The 24,505-nt window shown below is 33.8% G+C and overlaps 4 protein-coding genes across 6 annotated transcripts; 3 read left to right on the top strand and 1 right to left on the bottom strand.

Moving 5' to 3' along the window:
* Positions 1-2,994: 2,994 nt before the first annotated feature.
* LOC125834474 (CDPK-related kinase 1-like) lies at positions 2,995-8,975 on the top strand. The gene is made up of 11 exons (XM_049513622.1): positions 2,995-4,110; positions 5,002-5,132; positions 5,359-5,400; positions 5,480-5,588; positions 6,320-6,398; positions 6,483-6,779; positions 7,027-7,139; positions 7,591-7,698; positions 7,825-7,887; positions 8,017-8,184; positions 8,504-8,975. Exons 1-11 carry the CDS (start codon positions 3,634-3,636, stop codon positions 8,639-8,641), a joined length of 1,725 nt encoding a protein of 574 aa, XP_049369579.1. The 5' UTR covers positions 2,995-3,633; the 3' UTR covers positions 8,642-8,975.
* A 920-nt stretch (positions 8,976-9,895) lies between these two features.
* LOC125834786 (uncharacterized) lies at positions 9,896-14,980 on the top strand. 2 transcript variants are annotated; one of them, XM_049513940.1, is made up of 6 exons: positions 9,896-10,245; positions 11,588-11,689; positions 12,137-12,370; positions 12,849-12,951; positions 13,286-13,515; positions 14,472-14,980. In XM_049513940.1, exons 1-6 carry the CDS (start codon positions 9,926-9,928, stop codon positions 14,692-14,694), a joined length of 1,212 nt encoding a protein of 403 aa, XP_049369897.1. In that variant the 5' UTR covers positions 9,896-9,925; the 3' UTR covers positions 14,695-14,980. The 2 variants fall into 2 exon arrangements, with proteins under 2 accessions (XP_049369897.1, XP_049369902.1); XM_049513945.1 differs by lacking the exon at positions 11,588-11,689.
* Positions 14,981-15,194: 214 nt separating this feature from the next.
* LOC125834402 (F-box protein At2g26850-like) lies at positions 15,195-17,616 on the bottom strand. 2 transcript variants are annotated; one of them, XM_049513548.1, is made up of 5 exons: positions 16,674-17,614; positions 16,457-16,542; positions 16,113-16,285; positions 15,954-16,028; positions 15,195-15,723 (listed from the first exon to the last, which is right to left on the bottom strand). In XM_049513548.1, exons 1-5 carry the CDS (start codon positions 17,316-17,318, stop codon positions 15,536-15,538), a joined length of 1,167 nt encoding a protein of 388 aa, XP_049369505.1. In that variant the 5' UTR covers positions 17,319-17,614; the 3' UTR covers positions 15,195-15,535. The 2 variants fall into 2 exon arrangements, with proteins under 2 accessions (XP_049369505.1, XP_049369511.1); XM_049513554.1 differs by having other exon boundaries at positions 15,493-15,723; positions 16,457-16,536; positions 16,674-17,616.
* Positions 17,617-20,334: 2,718 nt separating this feature from the next.
* LOC125833942 (pentatricopeptide repeat-containing protein At1g80270, mitochondrial-like) lies at positions 20,335-24,055 on the top strand. The gene is made up of 3 exons (XM_049513110.1): positions 20,335-20,420; positions 21,366-21,942; positions 22,823-24,055. Exons 1-3 carry the CDS (start codon positions 20,386-20,388, stop codon positions 24,053-24,055), a joined length of 1,845 nt encoding a protein of 614 aa, XP_049369067.1. The 5' UTR covers positions 20,335-20,385.
* Positions 24,056-24,505: the final 450 nt, after the last annotated feature.

Genomic DNA, 24,505 nt, shown 5'->3' with positions numbered 1-24,505 from the left:
ACTATTATTATATGTTATTTCATTTGCTCGGTATCGTATTATTTTGTTGTTATATTTTCTTGCTATCATACTTTTGTTTCTTTTCTATCGATCCGAATGTCTATCAAAAATAATCTCTCTATCCCATTAAAAATAAGAATAGGATTTGCGCATGTCCTACGTATCTTTTTCAAACCTCACTTATGAAATTACACTGATCGATAAGTTCCATTTAAATAATTTTACCTTGAATTGAACAATTGAAGAAGATAATTTAAGTGAAACAAATGCAGCTACAATTTTTCTTCAATTATTACTGCTGCTAGTAACTAGCTATGTGGCCCATGTCTACAAAAATTGTGATAACAGCTTGGACCATTTCAGAATATTATAATATGGACCAAAATTTCTGCAACTTTTTTTCGTAAAAAAAGAAAGAAAGAAGAAAATAATGGGAGTACTACATGAATTAAGACGAATATTTATTTTATTTTTAGAGATATGAACCAAATATGTAAAAATGAAAAAAGACAATTTGATGCACTAAATTTTCGAAGTAACACTTGATGATCGAGGCACTCCTCTATTTTAGTTTATTTTTTGTTATTATGATTATTTATTCAGTTTTAGCAATTATAAAACCAACCAAAAAAGGTAATAATTTACTAAGAGTTAGTTTGAAAACATATAATAATGAAAGATTTTATTATGCCATATAAACATGATTGTAGTAAGACAACATGTTGGACAATTTAAAAAACAAATTCATGTAAAATATAATTTTGAGAAATTTAAAAAGATAAAAATATTATTCAATTGTACACGTGATGGTTAAGAATATCTTTTTAGTAAAATGACTAAAAAAAGGTTGACATATACACAATAATTATAATATAAAATTAATAGCGCCAAAATGATCCAAGAAAAATTCAACATATTACATGCAATGACATAATGATAACTTTTTTTCATTGTAAATAAACTAATCAATGAGGAAATATCATGCTACATATTGGTCATCATCAACATCAAATTGCTAATTGTAGTTAAAACTCTAATTAATCATAATTACAATAATAAATAAATACCTAAAACTTTAATTTATATTCATGTACGTGGCATAAACTATCGTTATCATGAATGTGATTATACACGCCTACTGCTTTTTGTAAATAACTAAAATAAGCCACACAAAAAAAATTGGCAAGACTATAAATAAGTATATGGATTTTATGGTAAAAAAAATAATTTTTTTTGAGTATTATTGAAAATTCGTGAATTATTTTTTTTTAAATGACTTTTTTTTTATAGTTCGAACTTAAAATATGGAGTCGCTTTTGAAAAGAAATTATATCCTTAAAATGAGACTTTTCAATGCAAACTAAAATTAGTCGATCTGAAAAAACATAAAAGTGAAGCATGGCATGTTCATTCTCTCATGCACAATATCTTTTTGAGATGGGCAAATAAACAAACATATAGGTGTGCTGAACAAACAGAAGTGGTTGAGTCATCTGTATTATTTATTTTATGATTAAAACTCTTCATTAAAATTGATAAATATTAAGTAGCTATACCTACTAAAAATAGCACCTTTCCCTACAAATTGAAATTTCATGAGCCTAACATGCTGAGTTCAAACTATCAATTTTGTTAGTTGAGACTTAGTCTTAAATTCATTTAATAAAATAATATGTTAATAGTTTCATATTCACCAAATATAGGAAAAAACTAATTCTAACATTAGCAAATAGTAATCATAATGGCTTGTAAAATGACTTCTTTTAAGCAAATTTCCATTTTCTCTAGTTTAATGTTTTGTTCCTTGAGGTATAATGCATTATAAAAGTCATAACATGTAATTAAAAGAAAAAAACAGAACTTTATAAAAGAGTAAAACTATGAAACAACAAGATTAATAGAAGAGGAAAAAAGACCGGTACACTAAGTTCTTACTATACACAATATCTACGAAAAAATAGTCTATTATATGCATTCTTATCCTGCAAACTGCAAAAGGTTATTTACACAGCTCAAACGCATGACCTCATGACCACATGACAATAACTTTACCAAATATATTAAAAACTCCTTGTATCCTACATATTTCTCATAATATAATTAAATGCACATAAATTAATTTGAACACGACTATTATAATGTATCTTATGAGAAAAATGTTGGAATCTTCATTGACAAATTCACAAAATGATAATTTAAGAGCAAATGTTCATGCTACTAATTATTTTTTCTGTTTTAAGAAGTCAAAATATTTTGCAGTTCTATTGTGAAAAGAGAAATAAGATAATGTAACAAATACAACAGTTTTTCAAAGTTAGATCAAAATTAAAAGCCAAATAATAGCAGTCAAACCTCAAAACTTTACAGACAATATTGGTTAGCATATATAGTTGTTCACAAATGTTCACATACATAAGAATACACAAATGCTTCTCTCTCCAACTTACTCTCTCTCTCTCTAAAGACAGGCTGGAAGGATCCAAACCCCCAAACCCCACTTACATTATTAACAATTAATAATATTTTCACTCAAAGCAAATGAAAAAAAAAAAAAACCTAATACACAAACAAACACTTAAATTTGTCTCAACTGACAAGTAAGCACTCCAACTTAATTTAAAGTTGTCTTTGTGTCTCGTGGACACCTGATACTTATAGGCGTCTAGATTGTTATTTTGTAAATTGGATTGTTCAACTGACACAGTAGAGATGAATTAACTTAACTGACTATTGAACACTCCAACTCATTTTCACAGTGTCTCGTGGACACATTATGTGTCTAGATAACTATTTTGTAAGTTAGATTATTCAACTAACCCCGTAGAAATGAATTGAGTTGTCTAGATGTCTATATTTATAATCCAAGTATTTTTACTTGCTAGCTAAAACTAAATTTGAGTGTCTGATTATGTATTACGGAGAAAAAAACATTAACAATGTTATAATAAAACTAAAGGGAAAAACAATATAAAGAAAAAGTTGAGAAATTAGACAAGTAAAGGAGGTTTAGCTTCTTTCCTTTTCCCCCCTTCTACCTTTCTTTTCTTCCTGCTATTGCTTAAGCATCTTTTTTCTCACTTTTTGCTCTTCTTATCATTCTTCTTCACTCTTTGGTAAAAATAAATAAATATTTTTTTCCTTGCTTTACTTTGATTCCATACTTCCCACTACCTCCTATATTTCTTTACATTTCTTCAGCTAAAACCTGTTAGTAAAATCTTTGATTCTTGATAGTTGTTGTTGTTGCCTATCTGGCATTGATCATTTGATCACAAAGTCTAATTCCTTTTTCTTGGGATTTGCTCTTTTTCCTAGAAATTGTCTTGGACCTTAAATACCTTAAGCTTAATTCTTTGTTGATCCCTTCTTGGTTCTGCTGTTTCAAGCTTAAAAATCTCATCTTTCTTGTTTTGCAGTTCCAAGATTGTAACTTTTTTACTTCTTCAGCTGTTTGGGTTTCTGGGAATTCCTCCTTTTCTTGTATTTCTGTTTCTTGAGAATTTACTCTTGTTTTCCCCCCTTTGTAATGGTCTAGTTCCCTGTGTTTTCTCTGTGTAAAAAAAGTTCTTAACTTTACTGTTCTTCTTTTAACTATTAACTGATTTCTGTGCTGAAAATTGGGTTCTTGATTCCATGGGACTTTGTCATGGAAAACCTATTCAATCCCCACAAAACCTGTCTGAAAATCCCATAATTCCCATTGATAATGAGCAAGAATTGAATTCCCACACTGGGAAAACACCAAAATTCCCTTTTTATAGTCCAAGTCCTTTGCCTAGTGCATTCAAGAACTCTCCTGCTAATTCTAGTGTGACTTCAACACCTTTGAGATTTCTCAAACGTGTACCACCATCACCAGCTAAGCATATTAGGGCATTACTTGCTAGAAGGCATGGCTCAATTAAACCTAATGAAGCTACAATTCCAGAAGGGAGTGAATGTGATATTGGATTGGATAAGATTTTTGGGTACTCAAAGAATTTTGATAGTCACTATGATCTTGGAGAAGAAGTGGGAAGAGGGCATTTTGGTTATACTTCTGCAGCTAAGGGGAAAAGAGGGAGCTTGAAAGGGCATGATGTAGCTGTAAAAGTTATCCCAAAATCAAAGGTTTGCATTTTATGCTGTATCCCATTATTTTTTCTTAAATTAAGGGGCAGGGGAAGGGGATCACAAGGTGGGGAACTTGTGGGGGAATCAAACCCTCGCCAACAAGGTGAAAGTTCAGATAGTTGGTATTGTTACTGAGCTACTAAGATTTTCCTATTGTTTCCCAATTAGTATGAATTTTAATTCTATATGACCTGTAAAAAAAAAGGTAAGACTTTTGTTTCTATATGTGGTTTGGATGCTGAATCTTGTTCAATTCCTCATTTGTCATTGCTGCTGATTGTAGTTTCTTCTGGTTGAGATGTCCTTTTATTCTATAGTATTTTGAGGTGCGAAGTGTTTGGTGACTTAGAATGAGGTCATGACTGCAGTCTTTCTGCAGAAATATAGTGGATGTTTTCATTTTTCCAACAAATTTTGGTTCCAGAAATAGTTGATAAGGATGGTGTGTAGATATGACACTTGGGCTAACTCAATTCCAAAATTTAGCTCATGAGCGGAGGATTGTCCAAGTCCATATAAGCGGACCACAGTCCATTCTCTAGCCGATGTGGGACTCTAACCAACTCTAACAGATGGCAAGTGTGCTAGATAGATTTGTCGGAAATTCCAGCATCAGGATTATGAGAAATTGACCTTGGCCAAAGTGAAACTTACTGTGGATTTTAGTAGACAGTCCAGAACATTTGGTATTGAAATTTGTGTCGTATAGTTTCGTACCTATCAAAAAAAAGTAAAGGTTGACTTACATCTTGATGCTTCTTCGAAGCACGTCTAATCATTTCTTGTCAACTGTATTTACTTGATGCTATCCTGTTATTTTCATGCCTAGAGCAGTATCACCTGATTGTATTATTTCTTTGTTTAATGAGACTGAGGAATCTTTTGCAGATGACTACAGCAATTGCAATTGAGGATGTAAGGAGAGAAGTCAAAATATTGCGTGCTTTAACAGGACATAGGAATCTGGTTCAATTCTATGATGCCTATGAGGATGAGGAAAATGTTTATATAGTCATGGAGTAAGTTGAAATTGTCAATCTTAATGCTGTCTTTAGTTGTGTTTCAGGGTAACTTGTCATTCTTCAGCATTCTGACATAAATGAATTTGTCTTATTTGGTCTACGTCCTTCCAAATGTTTGCATGGCTTGTCATGTTATCATAAGAGAAATCTATTTTAGTTTATCATTTTTGTCTTTTATGTTTTCTGCATTTGTGTGTACTTATCTTTGTGAGATCTTCTTCAGGTTATGTAAAGGAGGAGAATTGCTGGACCGGATACTTGCAAGGTGGGTACTAAAAATATTTTCAACTTAGCATGCTCGGTATTCTCCTATGTGAATTTCCTGACTCCAGTTTCTTTTGAAGGGGTGGGAAATACTCGGAAGACGATGCCAAAGCTGTCATGGTGCAACTTCTAAGCGTGGTCTCGTACTGTCATCTTCAAGGAGTTGTTCATCGCGACCTAAAGCCTGAGGTAATGGAGTTTTTTTTTAATCTACATATTATACTCAAATATTCATTTGCAATGAACACTCTACTTATGTTTAGAACTTCTGGATGAACCTAAGGAATAGAGTCAAGTTTACTAGTTTGCACAAATTTTGTTGATGGACATTAAGTGCACGAATGCAACCACAATAGCATGATTAACAACCTCAAGTATCAAAATAAAACACTCAAGGCATCATCATCATCATCATAGTAGTTATATGACTCTCAACTTAATAACTGATATATTAATCATGTGCAACCAGTTTACAGTAGATGGAGCGAGTATTCCTGGATTTTCCATTTTATATGTGCAATTTCATTATGGATACCTAGGATCCTGCCCAACTAATTAGGTGATTTAAAGATCATTCATGAGTTATTTTGGTAACATATTATTACATGATGAATTCTGACAACCCAATTACAATTTTGCATAAGCCCCTGTAAAGTATTGAGAGAGTCAAATCAGCTCAACCAAATCAAAATGCTTTCGGAGGTTTGTGTATTGGACAGACCACTGAAGAAATTAGTTATGGTCTGCATATTTTCTTACGGTATCTAATGGAAATTTCCAGGGTTTCTTCTAATCCCATCATATATGTGAAACAAATGTAGTGTCATTTCTTTCCTATCTCACTCTATGTTTCGTATGCTCCTATATTTCTTTGGTTTCCAAGATCATTATATTGACAGTTGTTCTTATGTGCTATTCAGAATTTCCTTTTCGTTTCTAAGGATGAGAACTCTCCTTTAAAGGCCATTGACTTTGGTCTCTCTGATTATGTAAAACCAGGTAAAAGTTAATGCATACAACATTTATCATTTCTTATTTTGTGCTTGCAGCATGCCATAGTTTGACTAACGGAAATATTTGCAGATGAAAGGCTTAATGATATTGTCGGAAGTGCATACTATGTTGCACCTGAGGTTTTGCATAGATCTTATGGAACAGAAGCTGACATGTGGAGTATTGGTGTAATTGCCTATATTCTTCTTTGTGGAAGCAGACCTTTCTGGGCGCGGACAGAGTCTGGTATATTTAGGGCCATCCTGAAAACTGATCCAAACTTTGACGAATCCCCTTGGCCCTCTTTGTCTTCTGATGCAGTAGACTTTGTAAAAAGATTGCTGAATAAGGATTATCGCAAAAGGCTAACTGCAGCTCAGGCTCTCAGTAAGTCTCCTTGACAATGTAGACCTTACAATTTTGGAATTAGGACATACCTAGACCAGTTTCAAGTTCCTTAATGTCCTTGTTGTGTGTTGTCTCGAGCAGAACTTGTCATCACCATATATGAATGCACCTAATGACTTCCTGATTTAACCACATTACCTCTATTGTTTCATATTTATGTTTATTATTGCAGTATCAGACTTTAGCAGCATTACAGATTTCTTAACCTGTCTCATTTCTTCTGTAGGTCATCCTTGGTTGGCTGGTCATCATGACGTGAAGATTCCTTTGGATATGATAGTATATAAGCTTGTAAAAGCTTATGTGTATTCTTCTTCTCTTAGAAAAACTGCTTTAAGGGTATGTATATCTGTTCTTGTAAAACTTGCTTAGTTCAGTAGTCATATAATTTAGCCAAAAAATCTAATATGACCACTTCTTGTAAGTACTGCCATGCCTTTCGAGGCGTGCTAAGGTCAGATAAATTCTTCTGTGTTCCCTTCCTCTTATGTTTCTTCAACCTCTTTTCCTCGCCCCTCCCCCCAAAAGCAACGGGAGCATTATGTGATCAGCAGGGTTCTAATATAACCTGTTCAGTATTTCTGTCATCCTGTAAATATATACAGAAACATATTTTTCCTGTCACCGAGAGATTATAGTATATAAGTAGCAAAAAATGTGATGTCATAAGCGTCATATAGTCACACAACCTTGGAGCAATATGACAAATGAAATTATTTTGACTTCTAAAGAAATGTTAGCCCCTTTATTTGTTAGCTGTATGATTTATCGTTTGCTTCTACTGTAACAGGCTCTTGCTAAGACATTGACTATACCACAACTAGCTTATCTTCGTGATCAGTTTACACTATTAGGGCCAAGCAAAAGTGGACTTGTAGCTCTACCAAACTTCAAAATGGTAAGCTCTCTATCATCAACCATCATTGTTCCAGAAAAAAATAAAAAGAAACTAAAGAGATTGTAGGTTCATTTTTGTTTTTTTTTCCTCAGTATACTGTTTCTGATTAGTTTAATGATTCGGCAGGCTGTGATGAAGAACTCCACCGATGCGATGAAGGATTCAAGGGTTTTCGACTTTGTTAATACGGTAAGCTTCCTCTCAGGAAGCTCCTTTGGTTCTATCTTGTTGAAGTGGTGATCTTCATACTTACAATTCTGATAGACATAATGAAACGATGGCAAATTTTGTTGACAGACTTTTTCATGTCCTGTGCAGGTGAGCTCTCTTCAATACAGAAAATTGGATTTTGAAGAATTCTGTGCTGCTTCGATAAGTGTACATCAGCTTGAGGGAATGGAAAGCTGGGAGCAACATGCTCGTCGTGGCTATGAGTTCTTTGAAAAGGAGGGGAACAGACCTATTATGATAGAGGAACTTGCCTCGGTACACTCTCCCTCCTCCCCCTTCTCTCATCATGATGCTAATAGTAGTACTATAACTATGATCGGCAAGCATCTGAATTTTTATGTTCATCAATAAGATTTAATTCATAAAGGTTAGAGTAATAAGTTCCTACATGAATTATTGTTATTTGCTTATGACATCTTCAAGTAAAAAAGAACCAAATTAACATGTACAGAAATAAGTTAAAAGTATGATTATAGTATGATTTGCCAATCGTTTCTTGAACTTCTTGGTTGACTAGTGTTTGCGATTCTCAGCTTCAAACTTACTAATTTTCATATCTGGTTTATTTAAACAGGAGCTCGGGCTTAGTCCTTCCGTCCCAGTTCATGTAGTTCTGCAGGACTGGATTAGACACTCTGATGGAAAGCTCAGTTTCTTGGGATTTGTCCGGCTTCTACATGGAGTTTCTTCGCGCACATTTCAAAAAGCTTAAAGAGTATAACCTATCTTAATGAAACTTCCCAATGCTTTCAGACTATTCATCACTCGAAGAATCGAAGTCTTGTTGCTTGATCAAATGATCTGTTGAAAGGCGGAAACAGCTAGTTTACGACGAAACTACAGATCCAGTTTGAAAATACATGGCACTAGCAGCAGTATATTTGGTGTCAAATCTTATTTTGTCATGTAATTCTTGTATTCTTCAAATGTTGGATCACATTCCACTTTAAGAGGATTGTACAGATGAGGATAATCAGAAGAAAAAGTTGTAAGTAGTTTCTCAGAAAAGACAGCTGAAAGCTGAGATGAGTTCTTGTGGCTTCTTGTTTAGCATAATAAATTCTCTTTATTGTGTCTGTAACCTTAGATCCGCTCGTGTTAGTCTATTGTCACAATTCTGCTATAATTTAATATATGAACAACCTTAGTGATGGCGCACACAAAATTTTGCAATTCTTACACCAAATCAGGTTAATCTTAGCAATTACAAATACATGTTGTTTAACCATGATTTGGATATAAATGTATATGTAAGAGATATTTTATATTTATATTTGATGTGGATAAATTTTTACTAATGAGCCAAATGCTTTTTGACCTTTGAGCTTTTCTTAATTTTAAATGAAAAAACATGTTGTCTAGCAGTTGGGAGTTTTCAGAATTAGGTAAATGCCCTACCAACATAATTTACCTTAATATCTTATGATCCATAGTAATTAGGAGGGCCACTAATGAGCTGGTTTAAACATATATTAATTATTTCCCTTTAATTAATCCTCAGTGAAATGATTTAAATGGCCAAAATTGTATGATCACACTTTCCTTTTTACAACTTTTTTGAATGGTTGTTACAAATTGTATTCTATCCTGTTTTTTTTAAATATAATTTATGTCTGAAAGTGAATTAAAATTTATTATTTCATAGTGTTAAATTCATTATTATGTAATTATAATTTGTTATCGTCATATTACCTCCTTTTTTATTTCTAATTTTCCTCTTACTTACATCTAATATTATTTTACCTTTTTTTATATGATATGTGACATAATAAAACAATGTCTTTATTCAAACATTATATTCATCAAAACAATATAACACATTACGAAAACGTTGTCTAACCACCAAAGTTGTTGCAAGGGACTAATTTGAACTAAAACAGAGATATTAAGTACTGAAATGAAACTTTTAAAAATTTGAAGGTACCAAAGTGAGTGTTCATCCAGATCTTCTTATTTCTTTGCTTCTTCTCTGTAATTCAAGAACCAGAAAAAAAAAATGGCGATCCAAAAAACCCACAAGGGGAAAACCAAACCAAGATCTCCAACACTTATACTTACAGTTTCCATTGTAGCCATAACTTTGTTATACATAGCTTCAACATTGTTTTCCCCAAATGGGTTCTCTTTTTCCACTTCCATAACCTCAAAAAATCCAGTCTTTTCTAAGAATCGTAGACAACATAATGGGCCTCATAAGTATATTTATTGGGGCAATAGAATTGATTGTCCTGGAAAACATTGTGATACTTGTGCAGGTTTGGGTCATCAAGAATCAAGCCTTAGGTGTGCTCTTGAAGAAGCTATGTTTCTTCAGAGGTAAAATTTTGTTTCCCTCTTTTGGGTTTCTTGAAATTTCACTTTTAGTTTACTTAGTATGCAAGGGGAGCCTTAGTGTAATTTGTAAAACTGTTCTGGGGTTCGAGCTGTGGAAATGGTCTCTTGCAGAAATGCAGTATGAGACTGCCTACAATAGACTCTTGTGGTCTGGCCCTTCCACGGACCCTGTGCATAGAGGGAGCTTAGTGCGAAAGTTGCCCTTTTAGTATGAGGATGATATGAAATGAAGTTCATATCAATGACAACTTGTTTGGGACTGAGGCATAGTTGTTGTTGTTCTGTTGAAATCTAGTTTGCAAAGTTCGAATCTTTTCTATGTTGAAGATGGTTTTACTTGCTGGATGTTTGCTTCTTGATTGCTATAAAAAAAGAAGAGAAGTTTTGGTTAATATATTTCCTTTCAGCTTGAGTGGATTCTTTACATAAGCCTGAGTTGGAAAAGATAAATGTTGATCTTGTACGTAGTATAGGGACTGGGGTGGTCTGAATTTTGTTTTGTCCTTTCAGTTTATTGGCGGTTGAATTGTGACCACCTTATCATATAAAAGAAGAGGGAGGGGCTTCAATTTAGTTATATAGGTATTATAGGTGATGATTGAAACAATTTACAAGAACTGTTGCTTTTTTGACCTGGGACTGTACTAATAGCATTTGTTGATTGAGGTAATTTACAATAATACAGTTTGATGATTGTTGCAATTTGCAACGTGGTTTGTTTTCGGGAGATTTAGTTCTTGGGTTCTCTATAATAAAGATCAGTTTAATTCCTCTGTTAGAGGTATGCTGAAACTTCAAATGTTTTGCTAGAATGAAGTCTGCATCTTATGGATTAGTCAGCTGTTTCAATGAGTGATTTTGATCTTTAGATTAAATTTCACAACAGCAGCAGTATAACATGTTAGCAACTATACTATTCTTCTTTTTTGATAACCGTGGTGTCCTGGGCAGCTTGTGCACCTTGACAATTCCAGGGGGCACTTGCTAATAGACTCTTTGTTAGCTGCTATTCTTTTGTGTTTATGTTGATGAAAGAAAATTTGATCCATTCAAAGATGGACATCCTAGGATCATCTGTACTAAGCTTATGGACATAAGACTTGACATGCATGCAGCAATTAGTATTATCTTACAGTTGAGTTGGATAACCACATATCTCTGTGCACAATTTGTTGTTTGTGTTGCTTCCAGACACAAACCATACATTTGGTTATGGCAAGAAAACAATGCATTTTAAGATGTGTTTTAACAGTCCGAGCATTTCTTTTATGAAAGATGTATTTAAAGTTCTACTTATCCTATAATAGGCTACTACTTGTTGCAGAACATTTGTTATGCCTGCGAGGATGTGTATCAATCCGATCCACAACAAGAAAGGAATTCTTCACGGGTCCGGCAATTCAATTTCTGAGGAAACTGAGGAAAGGTAATTTTTCTGTATTAGTGACATGTTGGAGTTCTTTGATTAGGTTGCATCCATTTCTGAGGCAAGTTACATTTTCATTAATAATGGCAAGGTGGAGTTCATCAAATTGTTGCATCCAATTCTGTGTAAAATGTACGCATTAGAAAATTGATAAAATGTCTCTTATAAATTATCTAAAATATACGTCGATGAATTTAATAGAACGGCAGAATATATATGTGATACATTATAGTCGTGCATGGCCGTATTCAGTAATGAGTAAGTAGAGTTTCAATATTGTTGTTTCAGTTGTGCCTAAGATACAAAGAACTAGATTATGTATGCTGATGTGATATATGTTTGACAAGCATTTGAATGCTACTTTTATCTATTTCTGGATTACCTGTTAAAATAAATTGTTTAACAATATTAACTTACTGACTTCCTATGTGTCCATCTAATTGTCAGGTGGGCGGATAGTTCGTGTGCTATGGATTCTTTGTATGATCTGGACCTCATCTCTGACACTGTACCTGTAATTTTAGACAATTCTGAAATGTGGCATCATGTCCTGGCAACAAGCATGAAGTTAGGTTCTAGAGGGGTTGCCCACGTTGAAGGAGTTAGCAAGACTGATCTCAAAGAAAAAAGTTCGTACTCAAACATTTTGCTTATCAATCGAACTGCAAGCCCGCTTTCTTGGTAAACGTCCTCTCTCTCAAGTTGCCCCCCTTCAAGTGATTAGACATTGTGATGGCCGTTGCACGAGTTTATCTTTTCTCTTTTCTATTTTTTCTTTTCTAGTGGAAGGATAGTATCCTCCTAGCATTTGGAACTATCCAGCCCATTCCATCAATGGATTTAATTCCATTGTTTTTTCTGATTGCAAAACCTGTATTTAATCTGTACAGGAAAACAGAAAAGAAAATATACTATGCCAAGATTAGTTCACGGCTGCTCAAAAGTTGTATTAGTTGTTTAATTTATTTATTTTTGGTTTGTATCCTTCATAAACCAGTTTGACGTTAGGTACTCGCTCATGTGCAAACTTTCATGTTCTAGGAGAAAATGGAGCTTGTAGCAGGGGATGATTTGCTTATATTTTTTTGACTTTAAGTATAAGACCTCGTTTTGAGTTCTAATAGATTTACTGTATATATTAATCATGGTAATCATTCAGGTTTGCAGAATGCAAGGATAGGAAAAATCACAGCTCCATTCTTCTGCCATATTCATTTCTTCCTTCAATGGCCGCGGAAAAACTACGATATGCAGCAGAAGAAGTTAGTTAACTGCATGTCCTTTAACTACTTAAATCTACTTTGTCTCTATCATCTGTGTGAAAATGAAATCCTTTAACACTGTTTTCTGTTAGCAGTAGAACTAGATTGCTGTCACATCTTTGACATGTTTTCTCTATATGTTGAGTCCACCGGATTAATGATCAAACATCATATCTTGAACCTTTTTTTTGTTTTAGAACAACAAATGCATATTATAGTTTCTTTCTCTATTAGCTTCCTTATATAATATGCTTCTAAGTTTTCCTTTGTTGCATAAATGGCTGTGAAAGTTACCGCCTTAATATGTTTTGATGGATTCTATCATTTTCTATAGATCAAGAAGCTGCTTGGTGATTATGATGCTATGCATGTTCGAAGAGGTGATATTCTGAAGACGAGGAAGGACAGGTTTGGGGTTGAACGAAGTAAGCACCCTCATTTGGACAGGGATACACGTGCAGAGTTTATTCTATGCAGGATAGCAAAATGGGTCCCGCCTGGGCGAACCCTTTTTATTGCTTCTAATGAGAGGACACCAGGTTACTTTTCTCCTCTGGCTGTGAGGTTAGTGATCTTTTCAACTCTTTTAGAGTCTTCCTGTCCTCTACTTGATCTTTGTATACTATAGAAGAGTAATATGCACTGTTTCTTTTGGTTGCTTTCTGCTTTATAACACTTTATTTCCTTATAGTCTTCCTAACACTAACTAGCTTCGGTACACTAGTACCTACAATGTACACTGCCTTTTTCCTCTGAAACATGTAGATGACAAGTATGTAAGGACTTCATAGTTTAATATAATGTTTCTGAGAGACTTTCAGATTTCTATCTGAAAAACTTTGCATCAATTAACTAGATCCTTTTGATTGCATCTTTAGCAATACCTTGATTAAATTGAAGTTGCTGGAGAAGAGGAGGCAGACTTGGATCTCGATGTCATAAAACCATGTATAAGGGAGATAGTGAGAGTGTGGGGTGGATTGGAGAAAATCCAATCACTTTGTACTTGGATCTACTTCATTCCTTTTGTCTCGTATGAGATATAGAGCATTCAGACCATTTGGATCTGGCTTTCTTGATAGAGAGCAGGGTAGAGTACGGCTGTTTAGTAAAAAAAATTGTTCCTGGATGCTCCCTGGTCATAGGATGGTTCTGCTGTGTCATCTGATTTAGGGAGTTTGTCTTGGATTAGCGCTAGACTTGACTTGTATACCTTTACTTAACAACAACAACAATGCTTCAGTCCCAATCAAGTATGTTCGGCTAGAGGAATTGTGACTTCTCATGTCGCTCTAGCCCTAAAAGCTCTGTACATTCTGTATTCACTTATAAATCTCTAGCAAGCCTATACCTTTACTTAAAAAGAAAATATCTGCTTAACTTGTAATGACCAGACAAAAGCAAGTTCCTTGATAAACGAATACTGTTGGTCGTAATAGGAGAAAATCCATTTGATCATCTTCTGGAAGACCGTAACTATTGCCTGCTATAATCTTTGTTCTTGTACCTACTATTTGCAGGTACAAGCTAGCCTATTCCTCAAATTATAGCAGCATTTTGGATCCATTGATTGAAAACAATTACGAGCTCTTCATGGTAGAAAGGCTTATTTTGATGGGAGCGAAAACATTTATCAAAACAATGAAAGAGGATGATAATGATCTCAGCCTCAGCGATGATTCTAAAAAGAATACCAAGAAATGGGAAATACCGGTGTATACAAGAGACGGTGAAAAATGTTAGCTCTCGGATGCTTGACCACTGGATTCTTGATGAAGAATACCGGCTATTTTGTTCTTCTGTTGTAAAGCAAAATCTTGTGGTTTCCTTTGTGAATGTCAGAGTTGTTAGGTACTAGTTGAGAAAATAGCCTGTTTCTACATGTTGTATGTATATTATGATATGGGCTTCGATTGGACATGGAGTCTAATTGAAAACATGCAGTGTTGATTGGGTCATTCTTTGTTAAATACATGAAAATGGTGCTGCCTGATCAAGAAATGTTAAATTTTATTGATAAGTTGATATATATATGGTGCTCTCGATACGAAGGAAAATGTTTTCCATGGGAAATAAGTATTTCTTTTTACTTATATTCTGGTGTTAGGTTAGGAGAATATATTGTCCCAAATCTAAGCAAATACCTTATTGAAGCTTCATCTATGACAAGTTGGAAAAGAAGATTGAAAAGAAAAGGACAAAAGTATCTCTATATATACTCTTAAATAAAGTGGAAACAGATATAAGAAAGAAGCTTCTATTTTCATCTCTTCATAACAACTAAACTTTTTATCATGCATAGAAAACATATTCTTACAACACCCTTTTTTTGTGGTTTATGCATTCGGTATCCAAAGCTCACTAGCCTGATTAATCCGACTTTAATACATTGCAAGGTTTACCAAAGGGGACGCAATTTCTACCAAGAGTTTCTCCATTTCCAAGGCTCTATTAACCTCTTTCAGTCTTATATGTACATGCATTTAAACACACCAGAGCAAAAATTCTAAAGCCTAATTGTGCTCTATCCATAAGTTGCTTTCTATTTACAATGAGAACAGCTTAAATGCTTTTTGTTTTTGTGCTATTCCAAAGTGTTGTTAGGCAAGAGTCTATTCCACAATGAAATCTCTTTGTCACTATAAAGCTTTCTGATTCCTCCATAAAAACCATCTCCTTCATTGCCAACTTCTCTGTGATCCTTTCTGTTTATCACTGTCTGCCTCCACCTCGATCCCGGGGTGTACTGTTTGAACTCCAACAGCACTGTCTCTGCGATGTAGCTAGTCATGAGAATAGTAATCATGAAATTTCCATTTAATGTACGTACTCGTTGAAGACATAATTAAGTAAATAATGTCTCTTTTATAGTTCAAAATAAGTTGTATTGGAGCTATATATCATGGAAAACCAGAAACTACACCTAACTATTACCCCTGCATTTGAATTTTTCGCCTTCCCTTTTGGGACTCGACAAGTTAACTTCAAATTATGTAACTTACCACTGGCATGACAATGGCAATTCAACTTGCTGCCACTACAAGATTCCAAGTGTCCAACAACTCCATACCACCAACCTGCAGAACAAAGATCAGAACTTTGCGAGTATATTCAATGCTAATAAGATGAAAAACAAATTGTTTTTGGACAAAAGCACACACCATAAGCAAACTCTTTGCTTTTTCTCCACTGAATCTCAATGTGATCATCAGGTTTTAGATCATCTAAGCAATCTGATACATGAAGAACATAAGGAAGAGTATCAACAGTTGGTGCTCTTAATCTATTCCATTCTATATCATCCTCTATTATTCGCCTCCCGTACGATGGATACCTGCAAAATTTATTCATTCACATTTAGGCAAAAGGGCTTAAAGAAAAAAAAAAGAATCTTGAACACATCTAACTATAGTCAGCTGATGTAAAACATAGAGCGTATAGCTCCGTGTATACCGGCTAGAAAATGTAAACAGTAAATCTGTCCGAATGTGTGTGTAAAGATTACCTTGCACTAAAAGTATTTGTTCTACAATCATAGCTAACTTCAGCATCATAGCAAGATAACATAAAACCAACATGTCCATTCTGTACCTTCAAAAGAAAAAGCATGATCTATCAGCATTTGGTTCAACCAAATCTGCTACATCAGGTAAATTTACGCTCACATTATGAAAAATTCCGTATATTGTCAGTGTATAAAAGTTAAACTCGTCTGCAATTACCTCGCGGTTAAAAACCTGAGCCGGGAACCAAAACTTTCCAGTCTCAAGAGAAAGGTACCAATCCATAATTGAGCTCATTTCTGAAGAATTTCCAATCTTGCTGTCATCTTCATTTCCTTTTGATCTGTTCCATAAAAGTTTCCTAATCTTCGAAAATTTCCCATAAAGATCTCTTTTTTTTCTTGATTTCTCCAAGATGGAAGCTTTATTTCTTGACACAACATAGCATTGCCATTCTTTATAAGCAGCAGAACCAATCAATTCACCCCATTTTTCCTTCATATGTTTCTCCCACAAATGATCACTTGTGCATTTTTCTCTCAAAGAACTACAAACAGCAGTCATATTACAAAGACCATTTGGTGGAAGCCTCTCAAAAATACATTCCAATGTCAAATCAGGCAAATCCAGTAAAGAAACTCCCTCTTCTTTCTCCACAACATTCTCTAGTTTTGACTTAACATGATCTGTCATAAGCGGCAAATTCAAGAAACTAATAGCATTTCTACCTTTACTAAACCATAAAGCTAAGAACTTTACAAGTTCTTCACTAAACCATACATTTGAGAAATTTCCCATTGGCTTGAAAAATGACTTAGAAACTAGTAATATGAAGGAAAAACAAGAAATCAAGAAAACAAGCATTGCATTCAAAGAAAAAAGATTGCTTTTTTAACTAAGCTAAGATAATCCAAGAAACTAGTTTATATATATAGTGAAAAGGGTAAAAAGAAAAATGCTTAGATTGTGAAAATTTTGGCTGAGTTTTCAAATGAGGGAGATAGGTAGATGTACCACACAAGACAAGCTTTAATTATTGAAACTCACAAAACCACAAAAAAAGAGAGATGAAAACAACCAACAAAAAGAAGTTGTTTCTTAAATGTTTTGGTATCCAACTACAGTAAATTGCCCACCAGAAATAAGAGGTGAACAAAATTTGAATGATTTGATCACTAAACAAAAAGAAAAAAAACTTAAGCAAGAAATCTCCCCTTAAAAAACTCAAATTTTATAAACTTTGGTAATACCAATCTTGATTTTTCCTCAAGTGACAATGAAAGACAAACAACACTACTTTCTTTTTATATCTACCTCATATATAATAAGACCACTTTTCCAAGAAACCAAAAGTATAAAAAATAGTTCAAAAAGAATTGACTAAATTTATTAAAAAATATTGAAAGCTAGTTAAAAATGAGGGTGAATACAAAGTATATCCTCAATTTCATCCAAGATTTTGTCAGGACTATGGTTCCCTCTTTAAACTTCTATCCCAATAATAACTTGTTTACATGGCACTTAAGGGTGTGGTCCACTGATTAATAAAGTAGGTTTAAATTTGAGTTAGAAGTAAAAATATTAATCAATCCATTTTATCTGTCACAGTATACTCAATATCTCGCTTTACGCCCTCGGATCACAGCCTTAACTTCACGTAAACCGAATGACTTTGAGAACCGTCCTTGACCACTTCCTAGCTATTAGCCTTCTTACTCGTTCGACGAACCTTTATTTTTCTAGAAGATATCAGAATTAGTCGAAATGTATACAAACTGATCCAATCTTTACAATTACGGAGTATATATATTGACTTGGTTGACAGAGTCAATGAATAATGTGGGGAAGACTTTAAAGAAACAAAAAACTTAGGTAGCAGAAATTAAAAAAAAGTAGGTGTCACAGTTCACCTAGTGATTAACCATATAGTTACTAGACATCATAGAAAAGGTAGGTGGCAGTTGCCTAACTTCTACTGATCTTACAACTGTAATGACCACTAACACACCATGTGGACTAAAAATCATTTGCCTGGCAAATCTCAACCGCACGTAGCGGAATCAGAATTTTCACTAGACTAAGGTGATTCAATAGTATATATATATCATGTAATTTTTCAGATATTCTACATTTTGACGAACTAAGATATTTGAAAGTGTTAAAAAATAAAAAAAAATTGTTACACACCTAATTAATAGAGTGTTAATTAAGATGTGATTTATGAGAGTAAATGACTATTATGCAGATATTTCTTATAATTATTTTTTTTAGCAAAAAAAATTAAATACAAATAATATTAACAGGCTATTGTGTTATTTAATGTTTGAAGAGTTGACATCATGGGTGGACAAGTTTTAATGTGGTTCACTAATCCAAGCAGCAACATTAAAAGCTTATTTTATTTTCCTTTTTCTATATTCTTTTCTGAATGTTTAATGCCCTCACAATTTGGTGTGATTTATTGTCATAAAATCTGAATGAAAATGACTACGTATAGTTAATGCATGTTATTTGATTTATTTTTCGAGCTACCTTATTAGGTTAATGAGACGCTGTCTATATGTTACTTAATCGAATAATGCAAAAATTCTCTAATTTGTCGGTGTACATAACATATACTCTATTATTCATTTATATGAAATTAATGAAGCTTCCTATTCATTGATTTAATGTTCGGTAGAAAAATGAAACAAATGACGAATTTGACTAAAACAATAGAAAGATATCGAGACATATTTTTAGTAAATATCACTTCTTTACGTAGGCGAAATCAAGTAAAGTTGAGGGGTTCATCTGAATTTTCTTTAGTAAAAAGTTACATTGTTTATGCGTAGTTAAAATTATTGTAACGTACATTACACATTGTCAAGGAGGCCACTTCATAGATTTCTCGATCGGGCAAGTTTGTGAAAAATGATACATATATATGACATTATATTAAGGAAACTCGTATTAGAAAGGAGGGAAGAGCGGAAGTGAACTGTTATATAATAACACAAACAAGAGCTCTTTAGTTTATACCTATGTTTATGGTAAGGTCATTCCACATGAAATCATCGGGTACTCAAGAACTTCAAAAATTTATCTTCATAAAAATGGAGTTTAATTCAATTTGTGCATGACTATTTTATCACATATATTTGATATTATTATTCTTCATATTGTTCTAAATCTTTAATGTTCTCCGTACAATGACATCATATCCTATCCAATGAATCTATGATGCTATCCAAAATGATAATTGATAACAGTATCAAAACTTTAAACACCAATCTTTTTGAGATTCAAAGTTTGATTGCATGTAGTATTGGAATCCCACTAAAGAAACAAAAGATAATATAGGAGGGGGGGGGGGAGGGGGGGGGGGAGGAACCAAATTTAACCAACTCTTGAGCAAGTTTATAAAGGAGTTGTTCTTTTCATTCTTTTAGGAGAGGTTCGAATCCACCTTTAATTATACACATATATCAACTTCAAATAAAAAAAATTCTAGGGTTCCTTAGTGAGGCATAAGCATATAATTAGAGTAGACGATATATTTTATATAGATTTAATTACATAATAGACGAATAAAAATACACATAAAAAAGAAAAATTAAACTTGAAATTGGAAGTGTCTAATAAAACACTGTATTAGGAAGTAAAGTGTTCATGAATTGCAACAAAACTTATGTATCTAAATTAAATATTTTGACATGTTAAAGAAATTAAATCTATAAAACACTAATCACCATTTCACTTAAACTTATTTGATTGAGCACAAGTATAATAAAAAACTTTCGAAATTTATGATTTTAAATAAATCATTACAAAATTACAGGTAAAATGGAACAAAGAGAATCAAAATGAATTAGGGGTTTAGGGTTTAAGTCTCTCAATATTCTATTTAGTATTCTTGTTTCTCCCCAAATCAAGAATTCTGAAAATCAGTATGTGGGCGATTCGTCGATCATCTTCTTCCCTCAAGTAAGCTTTCTCCTTTTTCTCTCATTCTGCATTTTGGGGTTTGTTTTTTTGTTCTTTGTACTTCACATTTGTCCGAGTCTCGATGGATAGAGTTACCTGATACTTGTGTCAGTTGAAGCTAACAGGTACCTCTAGAATTAGTGTAGGTGCGAGAAAGCTGGCCCGAACAATCATGATTATTTAAAAAAAGATGTTCTTTGTGCTTTTCTCGAAGTGATCTTTCTCCATTTACATATTTTGCTGCATTTTTTGGGTTCTATACATTTTTTGTTCCTTGTGACTAAAAGTCTCTATCTTTCACTACTAGAAATGTTATTTGTGTTTCCATATATCCGAGCATTGGCGGATAGAGTTATCCGGTACTTGTATTGGTGGGAGCTAGCAGGTCACGCAAGCTGCCCGGACACCATAGTTATAAAGAAAGTTATTTTGTACTTTATCTTATTACATTGTATATTCTTTTGGAGAATCACATTAACATATGCAATCACCTTTTTTGGGTAACTATTTATATGGGGGGAGGGGGATCAGTTGTTTGAGCTAGAGAGAATTTGTATGGAAGTAGGTATAGTGCTCTACTTAAAGTATCCTGTAAGAAAAATGTAGGTTAAAATTGGCTGGTGACATGAATTTGTAATCTAAGTAGGAAATGTAAGTTGTAGTGGCTAGGAAAAGCGAATTTTTTGTTTCATTAGCCTCATAATTTGGTGATACAAACAGGAAAGAAATTCTTGTGCATTTTCCACTTTTAATTGGAAATTTCAGAAATATGTCATAAGAATGCTGTTACATATTACAATTTATGTAGGACATAAATTGGCCTCGAGATTTCATTTGCTCTGTTCTATGATCTGTGTGTATGTTTTTGCATTCCTTCTCTCAATAGAAAGCTTTTCTGACTTAAATAACGGAAAAGTAATGGATGAATTTGGTCATGTAATTCAGGAAACAAGGATTTATATCAAGATCTTCTCGAATTAGTTGTATGATGAACAAAGTAACCGGTAGATATTCAGAAGGAAACAGTGAAGGGATTTCAAATGAAATATCGGATCAATATCTTTCTTTTAGGGGATTCTGCAAGACGGCACATGGTTCTTCCAAATTGTTCTTGGGATGGCAAAAAAATTTCTTTTCTTTGGTTGGCACAAAGAGCAGTAGTGAGATAGATAGTAACTTGGACGATGAGTTCTCAGAGCTCATGGGTCCTACTGTAACCAAAGGCATGCTAGAGAAAAATGTAGAGGCTGAGCTCTGTAAGGATGATGTTGATGGTGAAGATGTGGAAATGCCTCACGACAAACTAGAGTTGTCTGATAGCGAGTCTGATGCTAGACAAGGAGAATCTCTGAGAGAAAATGTTCCCATGGAATTGTTAAAAGCTATTACAGCTGCACCGGTTCTATCTCTTGATAGAGTTATGGATGAATGGATTGAAAATGGAAATGATTTGACAAGAACAGAAATAACTTTCATCAGGATTTATCTTCGTAGACGACACATGTATAAGAGGGCGTTGCAGGTATTCTTTTTGGTTTTATATTTTGTTCATTTATAGTGTCAGTTTTTACAAGTTCACTTATATTCCAGTTTGAGCAATGCTTAGGCAAATGAAATTAATTAAGCGTGAAGACTTGATAGAGATTACTGATTATCGTATAATTCAGAATATGCCACAAGCTGCATCTCCCTTTAGATAGAGATATTACAACTAGTTTGAAGTGGTACATATAAGCAAATCTTTCCTAATTACTACTGGCATTCTTTCCAGAAGCATTCTATTTTGATTGATGGTTTTTTATAAAAAAATCGTTACAACAAGATCAGAGACCTTTTATTGATGGTCTCCTTCGGAGACAGCAGCATCTTAAAACACTACATGCTAAGCGAACAAAATTGCTGCAGAACTCTTTGCTGGTTGTGTGCATGTTTTTGGGCTTTTTCTTTTTATCAAATCATGTTTCAATGTGAGAGTCTCTCTTTGGATTGGATACTTTGAATAATATATGGAAAATTTAAATTTTGATTTTAACTATTTATTGTAACATGGACGAGTTCATCACTATGCGCTTTAACATGGGTTGTATTGGGCTTTCCTTTCTTGCCCTCTTGGCTATATTGAAGATTTTGTGGTGTGGATCTTTTGTTTCTTTTTGAGTTGCCATGTCAGCTTGTGTTTACATATGAATTTGTTGGAAGATGACTTATATGAGAAATATTAAGTATTATGGTTCGGAGAACAAAATTTCCAATAACTCATGTTTATTACTCATCGGATTTGGTTTTGGAGTTATGCACTTGTTTAAGCTTCATGTAACAATAATTCAATAAGAGCTTGTAGCATTTGATTAGTTTATTGCTATGTCGCTGTTAATTGAGTATATTTTTCCTTCTCTTGGCAGCTCTTTGAGTGGTTGGAGTTGAAAAGGCAACTTATATTTACTGATAAAGATTATGCTTCTCATGTTGATTTAATTGCCAAAGTCCATGGTATACACAAGGCAGAAACTTATGTGGAGAGAGTACCGAAGTCTTTCAGATCTGAAGTTGTTTATCTAAGTCTATTGGCCAATTGTGCTTATAAAGGTTACATGAAGAAATCTGAGGAGATATTTAACAAAATGAGGAACCTTGGATTCCCACTCACAAGCTCTGTTTGCAGTCACTTGCTCCTTCTATATAAGAAAGATAAAACGAAGATTGTGGATGTTCTCTTGCTAATGAAAAAGGAAAACGTAAAGCCAACTGACATCATTTACCAAATACTTATAGATGCTAAGGGTCAATCTAATGATATTGCTGGAATGGAGCAAATTATTGAGACCATGAAGGCTGAAGGGATGGAACCTAAAATGTATACAAAAAGCATCATTGCGAAGCATTATATCTTTGGTGGTCTTGTAGGAAAGGCAGAGAATGTACTCAAACAAATGGAAGGAGAGATAGAGGAAAACCATATGGTCTGTCGGCATTTGATTGCTCTTTATGCAAATCTTAAAAAGGTTGATGATGTGCGCAGAATCTGGCAACTATGTGAGCCTAATGCACGGATTATTGATTGCATGACTGCTATTGAAGCTTTTGGTAAACTGCATAAAATTGAGGAAGCTGAAGCTGTCTTTGATAAGATGTCAAAAGAAGGAAAACATCTTACATCAAAGCATTATTATCCTCTGTTGTGTATTTATGCAAGTCATAAGATGCTGGCCAAAGGAAAAGATCTCGTCAAGCGGATGTCGGAGAGTGGCTGCCCGATCGGGCCATTAACTTGGGATGGCCTTATAAGACTTTATATTAAAGCAGGAGAAGTGGAGAAAGCAGACACTATTTTGCAAAAAGCTGCACATGTTACCTGCTTGAAACCGAAATTTACTTCTTATGTGGCTGTGATGGAAGAATATGCAAAGAGAGGCGACGTTCATGATACCGAAAAGATATTTTACAAAATGAGACAAGCTGGATATGTTTGTCGAATTCACCAGTTCCAGTGTCTTATTCAGGCCTATATCAATGCCAAAGCTCCTTGTTATGGAATTGCTGATAGAATGAAAGCTGACAATGTATTTCCAAATAGAGTATTGGAAAACATGTTGTTTCAATCTGATCCATTTAAGAAGACACTTCTGACTTGTTGAATTGATGATATCCTTATTCTTGACAAAAGTGGCTCTAGTTTCTTTTTTGTACTTATCAAATTATACATTAGTTGCAGGATGAACATTTGACAAATATCATCAATTTCCTCTTTTTTAACTGGATTCTCCATGATGCTGTTCTTGCTCTTCACGGATTTAAGATGTATCAATGTCATTATTGTAACTTGTGTTTCGAAGAAAAGGGGTTTATATGAACCCGATTTGTCGGAATATTACATTTTACCTACAAGGTCGAAATGATTTTTTATGTATAAATAGTAGATGTTTGAATTCTGTTTTAACATTTTTATGTGTTTACGTCTTTAAATACTGAATTCCCTCTGTGAAAAACTTGGTGGAATGTGTTTAGGGTCCCATTACTATATCTGTGTCAAATGCAAATTCAATCACAAAACCAACAACATACCTACTGTTGTCCCCCTAGTGAGG

This window comes from Solanum verrucosum, unplaced genomic scaffold (assembly GCF_900185275.1).
Source record: "Solanum verrucosum unplaced genomic scaffold, falcon-dt-bn FXZP01000285.1, whole genome shotgun sequence".
NCBI classification, from domain to species: domain Eukaryota; kingdom Viridiplantae; phylum Streptophyta; class Magnoliopsida; order Solanales; family Solanaceae; genus Solanum; species Solanum verrucosum.
This window is presented reverse-complemented; position numbering and strand designations above follow the sequence as displayed.